Below are 10,539 nucleotides of genomic sequence, written 5' to 3' on the forward strand. Positions count from 1 at the left end.
CAGGCTATTTAGTTATTTTGAAAGATCGTTAAAAATAAGGGGGAAAAAAACTTTTCTGTTGACACCGGTGATGAGGTCAAAACATTTAAACTTTGGAAAAGTTCAGCCACGTCTCGCGTCAACAGCAGGTTCTGTGACAGCACGCGGTGGAGCGCGAGGCCCGCGTCCACAGTGCTGAGCAGGGGCGCGCGTGTCCAGGGGCCTGGGCCATGCGCTCGGACGCGGGCGCGGGGGGCTTGCCCACCGACCGGCTGCGGGGGGCTCTCGGCACTGAGACTCCACGAGGAGCTCGCCTTGCAGCAAAGGGAAGAGCGTTTCATTGAGACAAGATATGTAGTGATGAAAAAGTATCTCTGTTCACTAATACTGCAAATAACTGTTTCTGTTTTCGTCACAGAAGAAAAGCTAGTCTAATAAGTCCTGCTCATTGGTTAAAGTTCTAGATATTAAAATTTCACTTTTGTTCTGTCTCACTAATACCTTATTGAATATACCACATGTAATAACGTAGCCTTGTCTCATCGTTCGATACTTTTTTTTTTCTGTTAAAGCTATCCGTGGAAGAACGTAAAGAGATGACTAGAATGGCTATTAAGACAGTCAAACATTTTATTGAGAAGCCAAAGAAAAGAAATTTGGAAGAAAACATTGAAGAAGCTAATGATTCTAAAATGACCTACATAGATACCTTGAATCATCTGGAGAAATCACTTGCTCACCTGGAAACTCTCAACCATAGCTTCATTGTTTCTCTGAAGAATAGTGAGCAGGTAATGAAATGAACACTCCTTAAGCTCAGTCGCTAGATACTATCAGCACATTCTTTCATTGATCTGTCAAAGCTATGTTAGTCGTTTTGATAGGGTTTCCGATATTCCACATATCCCTGAAAATTGTCCTCAAGCCTTTATCCTTTAACTCCTTCATTAGCGCTTGATTGTCACTTTGGCTTTCACTTTTTTAAAAAGGATTTGGGGCCACTTCACGCAATTGAAAACCTGAGAGGCAGAAGGCGAGGAGGTAGGAAGGGAGGGAGGGCTCGGGTCTGAGCTGAACCCAGTCAGGGTGGGGGCCCGGGTGATGGAGTCACCAAAGCTGAGAAATGGGAAGGACAGTGGTTTGCCAGCTCCACTTCTAGCTGGTTGGTGTCGTTCTCTCTAACTGATAGGATTAATTTTTTCCCCCTAATTTTCAAAAAAAAAAAAAAAAAAAGAAATAAACACCCATTTCTGTTTCAGTTATTTATTTTTTTTAATTGCATGTACTCATCCTGTTTTTACGTTGCATGTTTCCAGTATAACTTTATTAGTGGTATGAATTTTTTTGCTAGTAAAACTGCCCATTGTTGGTTTCTAGTTGAGACCCTCGTGCTGCCTCAGAAAGCACCCCCGTGAGGTCAGAAGCCCCTGCCGGTCTGGGGTGTGAGGACCCGTGTGCGGGGCTGGGGGCGAATCCTCTGCGGCCTCTAGAGCTCTCGTTCTGTATTGTCACAAAGAACACAGTCCCGGGATTTTTAGATATCCTTTCTCATAACCGAAAAAGTTGACAACTCAATAAGTAAATGGTTTCATATAGGTGAAAACAACATTTAGATGTATAAATAATATTCCATTTACCTCTTTAATGCTATGGTAAATGAACTCGTGAGTGGCCATTAACCTCATGTTTTATTTTTTCTAGACCTTATATGTTTATTGAATTGTATTCTTAGCTAGTAAAAAAGTATTCCTCACTAGAAAGATCAGTCAGTGGAGGTGAGTTCAGATGAGGAACCAGCGGAAGACTTCACAATTGTTTGAGACACATAAATATAAACTCCTTGTGGAAAAGAATGGGAAGAATTCAAAAGTCTGTTAGCTGTTGTGTTTTTCAGTGTCCTTTTTAGCCTGACTAATGAATTACATTAAATAATGGCCTGAGCAGTACAGAAGCCTTGGAAGGGAACACGTTGGCTGCACCAGTCTTGATTTTATCCTGCCGACACTCACAGTGCTACAATCCATAATTAAAAGAACTAGGGCAAACATCAACTCTTCAAAAAAAAAAGTGATTTATACTTATGAGCATAAAATTTTTTTAAAAATTTTAAAATTTTTAAAATACTTGTCTTATTTTTTTAATTGTATATACTGTATTCAAATCCAGAAGATTGTCATTACTCTCCTTGGAACAAGTATTGTCTTTCAGTGACTAGAATGGTGCGTTGGGGCCAAGAAGGTTATTAACAAAAACAGCCGCTTGTTTCAACAAGGCTGTGATTTAAATGGCTGCTTGTGAATTAGCTTTGGGTCGACCATGGAAGGTCCGTGATAGGAAATGCTTCTGGTTCCTACACTGGGCACTATTTGATTTTATGAAGGCACCTTTCACAGCAAATGCTGAAAATAAACTTTCGGTGTCATACATTTGTCCCTTTTAAATTCAGGCCTTGATTTTAACCTCTCTTTATAAACCCAGGGAAAGAACATCTTACAACTCGTTAGGTTAGTGCAGCCTAAATGAAAGGCCTTCATCCTGCGGAGACTCAGCCCCCTCTTGTCTCAGTAAGGGTATTAATAATCGCCTTGCCTGATGAACAGGGCTTTTTCTCTTTTTTAATAGAAAGTTTCACAGTGGGGAGAATAGTAAAACAAAATCTCATGTAACCCCCTCCCAGCTTCAACACTTATCAAAATGTGACCAATCTTATTTCACGTGTACCCCTCCCTGCCCTCACCCTGCTCCTGTGGATTATTTTAAAGAAAACCCCCATGGTCTTTTGATTTTACCCATCAATACTAACATATCTATTTCTAAAAGACACGTTTAAACATAACCACTGCAGCGTTATCACGATCAAGAGTAATAGCGATTCTTCAGTGTAATCAGATATCCAATTAATGTTCACACGGCGGTTCTGAAAGACAGAACAGCATGCTCATGTTGCTCGCGAAGCTGCAAAGAACCTGGAAAGTGTTATTGACACGAAGTGGCCATATTTGGTTTGCTGAAAGGAATAGTCGGTGTCCTGTTTCTTAAATTATTTGTTGTCACATTGGTTTTTCCAGATATTATCAAAGAGGAATAGGCAATGTGGCATGGGGGCTGGGGGAATGAGACCTTTAGATTCCTGCTCTGACACCCTCGATGGCCAGCTGCGCGACTTTGCTCATGGCGACAGCTTTGGTCTTCAGTTTCCTTTTCGATAAAGTGGAGCTGATTGAAACTCCTTGAGGGATTATTATAAGCATTAAATGAGATAACATACGCACAATGCCTGGGTCTGCGTAGTTGATGTTCAGTAGGTTTTATAACTGTTACGTGGTTGTAGCACAATTATAATAGTAGAGAAACTTGTACTAAATGAGTGTTGCCTTGTGCCTGACATTGTGCTAAAGGACTGGCTTTTATGTTATTTCATTTAATGTTCCCAACACCCTCAACTCACAAAACTCTATTATCCTCAACCTCGTTTTACAGATACTGAAATTAAAGATCACAAAGGCTCACTATGAAGTGGTCAAGCGAGACTTGCACTCCAGCCTGGGCGGCCCTGGAGCCCAAGCTCTTAGTAACCATTAGGTTTTCTTCAGTGTGGTTTGTGGTTGTAATAACGTATTTGCTTTAAGAATCTTCTAAATGTTTCACTATGTACATCTAGACACTTAATTTCCATCGAATACCGTATTTAGGTGTTGAATACCTTATTTTTTTTTTCAGGAAATCCTGCAGAAATACAGTAACCTCTATGATCTGTCCCGATCAGAAAGCGGGAAGCTCCATGATCAAGCTGTGGCCATGTGTTTAGATGGCCAGCCTCTAAGAATGATTCAGCAGCTGCTAGAGGTGGCCGTAGGCCCTCTTGACCTCTCGCCCAAGGATGTAGTACAGAGTGCAATAATGAAGATCATTTCTGCATTGAGGTAAGCTATAAAGTGGTCATTGAGGAAACCCTGAAGTGATAGTTTGCCAATAATAGTGCTCATTTCGTGGTTGTTAGGAAGATAAAATACCATCATGCATGTAGAAGCATTTTATGAACTGCGAAGTACTGTGTAAAAGTGAGAGAGAGATTATATATTACTAGATTTTGCAGAGTCTTATGTCTTGAGAATAGAGAACCCCGAAAATGTTCCATTATCAGTATTGTGTAATAGATCAAGAAATTAGCTGACTTCTGGTTAGATACCCCCCATCCCCTCAATTATTCTTGAAATAAGGGAAAGGCCAAAATGGCATGTGAAACAGCTGTCAGTGTCATGTGACCTCAGGGTGGATTTTCAGATCTTGCCTTTTCAAATTTCCCTTCTTTGTAGCAGTGGGAAAATGGTTCCCAGAGGTTCTTTTGAACTACACAAGGCAAGGTCAGTCATATACTGAAGAAGTCAGACAGCTCTTCAGTGTCTTAAGACATTATTTACCTGCAATGAATGGCAAAAACCCACAGTTGAGAAATTCTAACTTTATGTCGATAAACTGATGTCTTTGATAGGAATGTATCCAAGGAGGATTAGAAAAAGGGAAGGTTAAACTAAGAAAACAATTAGGCATCAAGTGCTTTCTGTGAATAATGCAATTAGGCTAAAAGATTTAGTTGTGTTCAATTCATTCTCCTTTCGAGCATTCTTTGTAATTCTGTATTGCTCTTGAAGAACTTTTTGATTAAATGCATGTCAGTTTTCAGCAGCTGAACTGAAATCAAATGAGCCTTTATCAGTTTAATTACCCCAACTTCATATAGCTTTTTACTTAGTGCTCTGAGGTATCTGGTAATTTTATAGAAAGAGGAATAAAATGTAATATTTTTTAGAAATAACAAATGCCAAATTAATAAAGCTTTGTTCTATTATTACGTTATGTTTTGATGGCAGTGATGGCGGTGGTTATAAGAACCACTTTCCTCTTTCAAATGATGAAATATACTTGTTTGCCACATTCTGTATCTTTTGATTCAGTTATTTTATTTCTTAAATCAAGGTTTAGATGAAGCTCACAAAAATAAACATTTTGAAACATTAGTGCTTTGATGGATTTAGTTTATTTTCTAAAAATTGCACATTTTCATTAATAATTAAAGTATGATATGTGATCATTTTACCTTTATAAAATTCCAACATAAGTATACTTTTCTCTCCTACCCTGCGCTCAGTTCTACTAAAGATTTGGTTCTGGTCTAATAAATGCTATACTTAATACACAGAAGATATTCAGTAAGTGTGAATTAAACCTTTTAGCAGTGGAAGGAAAGGGATCAGGAGTTCTGTGACTTTTTTTTCAAAAGAAAAGAAATTCTTAGTGACAATGTCCATAGGAGTTTACCTTTGAGAAAATTCATAAAATTTAGTAGGCATAAAATAACATAGGCATGAAAAAACTGAGCAGCAGTTGATATAAATCATACAACTTAACATCATCAGAACACTCATCTAAAACTTTTCCTTCCTCCGTTTCACTGGAGTCCCAGACGTGCACGTGTGTGCAGTGGGCACAGCAGTACCCGTCGCTGGGCTGCCGGGACCCTAAGTGGCAGAATGTATGTAAAGCGCTCACCAGTGCCTGGTATCTGTTAAGTGCCATGAGAACCTGAGTGTTTTGATAAAAGGTCAAGTGGAGAATTTAGATGATTATTACATATTTACCGTTTTAAATGCCTCGTGTATTTAATGATCATTGAATGTTCTTTGAATGACGGCATGCAAGAAGGTTTTGTTGTTCTCTTGATAGGAAAACATGCATATATTAGACTGCGAGCTCCTTAAGGGCAGGAAATGTTTCATTTTCGTATCCACAGCATCTAGTATAGGGCTGGGTACCCTGGCAGACTACACATACCACGGACGGCCATGGGCCGGCAGTGTACTCTGCCAGCATCCAACTGGCGTCACCTGAGTGTGGATGCCAGCCTATGTCTGAGGCTTGAGCGACCTCTTCTCAGTCAGATCTCCTCTCCTTCTCTTCACAGCGGAAGCAGCGCTGACCTCGGTGGGCCAGGGGACCCGCTCCAGGTCCTGGAAGGTGTTGTTGCAGCCGTCCACGCCAGTGTGGACAAGGGGTAAGACTAGAACAAGTGTGTGATGTCATGCCGTAGCTTTCCTCAGAGTCTCGGGATTACCTTTAATATCCATATTTCTGAAGCTTCCAAGACTAAACAACCTTTCTAGGTGTTTCCGTACGACTGAAGAGTGTTTTTGCAGATGGAGACACGGTTCCCCAGCCGAATGCTTCCCCCATCAGCCCAGCTCACCGTCTCCTGGGCCTTCTTTGCCATAGAGAGCGAGCGCACTGTCTTCCTACCTCCCCCCTAGGAAGGCGGGGGAGAGAAACTGCTTTGAGCTTCTTAGAGAAGGGGTTCATGACCCTAAGAGGTTAACTGTATTAAGTACGGAAATTTCTAGAATGTATATATTACATATAGATATTTTTAAAGCTTTATATATGTTAGCTCTGTCTTATCTGAGGACTAAGAGTATACAGGCTTTATAAGTCTGGAAAGGTATGTGCCTCTGATGCCATTTTTAGAAAGAATTTTTCATTCAGATGCAATCATACTGATAGGAATAATGGCAACAATGACAAATTAACTGTTAAGTGCTTCCCAGAGTTCGCAGAGATCTTTCCTGTGTCTGCTATCTGTGTCAGCCCTAAAGTCTAATCTCAATTTTCTTTTTTTAATGGAAAATATGATACAACAATAATGAAGTGTTTGAGAAAACTCCCCATAGTTCCAATCAGTAATATAATGGTATTTGTTTGTATGTTGCTTTCTATGTGGTTATTGTTCGGGGACAGATAGCTTTTTCTATAGTTTTGATCGAAATATATAAATACTTTTATATGTTATTTACTTGCTATTGTGACTTTCCCCCGTCATCTTGATAGATTTCATGATGATTATTTTTGGTGGCTGGATACGGTGCTGCCGTTTTCAGGTGAGGGTAGAAGAGCCTGGAGAGAGAAGTGGGCTTTTCCCAGAGCCGCAGACCTGGGCGTCGGACCAGGGTCCCCCCAGCTCTCCATCACGGTTTCGCACTCATATTTCCAGCATCGCTTTGTGCCCAGGGTTTGAGCGAAAGAAGACAGGGTAAGCCGTTTCGGTGAATACGGAAGAACACGGCGAGAAGGACTCTGCTACTTACTCTGCCTTTTGCTTTTCACTGTTTCTCTAAACCCCTTTGCTTGTTGGTCTTTAGATAGTTCCATAGCCACACAGTGGCTAATTTAGGCCTTTTATTCTAACGAGAAATTTAGTTATTCTGTACGTTTACCGTGTGCCATGCTCTGTGTTAAGTCACAAGGAGTTGAATGTGGATGAGAAATAACCTCCAACCCTGAGGAGTTCAGAGTCTTGCAGGGGAGACCAGACCGCGTTTAGCCCCTAGATAGCTTCTGCAGTGTGATAAGTGCTGTGCAGAAAGCAAGGTGGAGGGAGTGGTTTATTCTGCCTAGGGAAGTCGGGGTGGAATACACAAGGCGTGACATTGGGTCCGGCCTAGAAATTAGAGTTTGTTAGAAGGAGGAGGCGGATACTGGCACCAGGCTGAGGGAACTGCCTGGGCAACCGCAGATTCAGCAGATAGCGGAACAGGCAGAGATGCTGCGTGGGAAGTACTCAGCCACCTTCTAGAGGATACCTCTGGCCGCTGCCATTCTAAGCACAGCTTGTCAGTCAATTCTCAGCTAGCGGCTCCCCAGTGAGCTGCTGACCTGGATTCTGGCCTCACACGATGAAAGGGATCTTAACAGGCCCTGCTTCACGCCCGTCCAGTGGGGTCTCTCAGTCTTGTCCCACTGGGGACATCCCAGAAAGATTATGGGCGCCAGTGTTTTTTTTGTTGATTTTCCGGCCAATTTTCCGGAGGATTCCACTTTGTTTTTTTGGATTCCGGCTTGTTTTTTTAGGTTTTGTTTTCACAGGGGGGGGTCTGGGGGTGTGGATATACATACGATCTTTTTTTTTTCGAGAGACCAGTGTGAGAGGGTTTTTTTCACCACCACCACAACACTTCGGAGGAATTTTTTTCTTTTGCTTAAAAAGAGAGAGAGAAGACGACAGACAGAGTCCTAATCTTTATTCCTGACAAGTATTCCTTGAATCACAGTTGAACCAGATGCCCTTGTCCTCCTTTCTCTCCCCAGCGGTGTGCCTGGCCGAGGGACTTGGGGATTCAGGCCCTTTTAAACGGACTCCCTCAGGTCACCCGCTGCACGGCCTGACATGACTGCCTGACCTCTAGGAGGCCACTCCAGGCCTGTGTGCCGCTCATCCTCCCTCTTGGTGGCATACACAACAAGCCGCCTTCACTCCCAGCCCTGTAACTTGGACATCCGCTGCCCTCCATGGCTTCTGTTTAGGTAGTAAGTCACCTCTTCATACGCATTGTTAGCCTGGCAGCCCGCAAGCTTGCTCTCTCTTGCTTGCTAGCTCTTTCTCTCTCTCTTCCTCCCTCTCTCCCCTCCCCTCCCTCCTTCCCTCTCTCCCTTCCCCTCCCCTTTCCCTGCCTCGCCTGTAACTGCCATTTTCACCTCCTCTTTTACCTGTGCTAAGTGTAAATCCCATAAAACCACAACACTTAGCCACCAGTGAAGTCTTCAGCCCCCTGTACAGCCTGCCCTGCTTTTCAACTTAACCACATTCTCTCCTCGAGACATCAGGGTTAAGTATTCTAGGGGTTTGAATAAGTGTCAAAAACCTTGGGTTACATCTACAATTAAAGATGAGAGTAAGGTGATTAATTATTCAGAGGCTTACATGTATTAAATTTAATGTGTTTGATTTCTCCCGTTTATGTGTGTCTGGAACATCAAATTTTGAGAATACAGTTGTCCCTCGGTATCTACAGGGGACTTCTTCCAGGACCCCTGCAGACACCAAAATCCCCAGTGCGCAAGTCCCTTATAAAAATGGCGTGGTATTTGTGTATAACCCGCATAATTCATCCGTATACTTTAGATTATCTCTAGATTACTTATCATACCTAATACAGTGTGGAAGCTACACACATAGTTGTTATACTGTATTGTTTAAGGAATAAGGACAAGGAAACAAGTCTACATGTTCAGCACACACACACACACACACGTGTGCACACACACTCACGACCATAGTAGCCTAACTGCTTAATCAGCAACAACATAACATTTTTTTCAAATATTTTTTGATCTGATTGATGGAATCTGTGGATAAGGAACCCATGGATACAGCAGGCCAACTGTATGTTCTATATTCTAATTTGTGTTAAGAATTAGTTCATTAGTTCACTTAAGAAAAATAAGTATGTTTTAAAATTCAGTAACTAAATGTTTTAAAATAATATATTCATTTAACCTGAAATGAAGAAAATACTAAGATACATTTCAAAAATAAAAAAACTAATGAACACCCATTAGTCTATGCCGAGGCCTTTGAAAGGGCACTTCAGCAACTCAATCGTCAGAACAACCCTATCCTACAGATATTATTATTATCTCTATCTTCCAGATTAGAAAATGAACCTCAGACGGGTTATGTAACTTTGTCCAGCGTCACCCAGGTAAGGCCGTGCTATGAATTTCTGTCACCACAGCTAGTCTCCTTCTGAGGTTACAGAACCCCAAAAATGGACAGTAAGGCGATGCTCCTCGAACTTTAACATGCATGGGAATCGCCTGCAGGTCTTATTAAGATAACAGATTTTACTTGAGTAGGTCTGGGTGGAGCTTGAAATTCTGCATTTCCGACCAGCTTCCAAGTGCTAGCCAGCTGGTCCATGGCCTGACCTTTGAGTAGCAAGGTCTTCAGGCGTTACTTCGCTCAGCTTTCCTGTTTCTTCCATGAGCTTCTATCTGCACTAGCCTTATTTTCTCTTTTACTTCCTGCCTTCACCATACCTTTCAAAAAAAATTTTCCTAACAGAACATCAGTGATTTTCAAAAGGATGAACAGAATTCAGTCCATTCAAGAAACAGGTCATGAATGAGGAATCCCTCTGTGCACTCTTCAAACAGGACAAAAGATTTCCCTCAAAACTATTGAGTATTTTAGGAATTTTGGTTGTTTATTTAATTGCTACTGCATCACAGTACCAGTGTGTCATCTACTTGAAGCTTTATGTATATTGCTCAGTGTCAGATCATTTAGATTTCATTGAACTCTGTTTGATATGACTTTGGGATTTCACATTATTTGTAAAGCACAGAAAAGCCAAAAAGAAAAAGGAAGTCCACTAGAGCAAATTAAATCCAGTTTCTTCTCACTCTTCCTGCTCTGTGAGGCAGAGTAACTTATCAGAGGTTCTGGAAGCTCCCATGGTGTATGACTGTTATGATCTGTGGTACTGAGCCCTGCTGAAGGCGGTGGCCGCCAACCAGGGTGGTGGGTCCACTCTACCACTGCGACACTGTGGGGGAGCCCGGGCTGTGTTTATGAAGCCACAGCTGTCATTTCTGCCTCACTGCAGTGAGAGGTGTCCAGGCTTTCATTGATGCGTGAACCTCCGGGCGATATTCTGGATCAGCATACGTTTGAGTGTGGCCACAAAGTGGTTACTGGTTGTCGTCAAAAGTTAAAATTTGAGATTGGAG

General features: G+C 41.8%; 1 protein-coding gene across 1 annotated transcript in view; it reads left to right on the forward strand.

Annotated features, from left to right (window-relative positions):
- Window positions 1-10,539, forward strand: part of NBAS (neuroblastoma amplified sequence) — a 267,834-nt gene that overhangs the window by 213,179 nt on the left and 44,116 nt on the right. Inside the window, 3 exon segments of the mRNA XM_023528505.1 lie at window positions 552-770; window positions 3,700-3,902; window positions 5,942-6,031. Coding sequence (XP_023384273.1) covers window positions 552-770; window positions 3,700-3,902; window positions 5,942-6,031 — 512 coding nt within the window.

Source organism: Pteropus vampyrus, unplaced genomic scaffold (assembly GCF_000151845.1).
Source record: "Pteropus vampyrus isolate Shadow unplaced genomic scaffold, Pvam_2.0 Scaffold28, whole genome shotgun sequence".
NCBI classification, from domain to species: domain Eukaryota; kingdom Metazoa; phylum Chordata; class Mammalia; order Chiroptera; family Pteropodidae; genus Pteropus; species Pteropus vampyrus.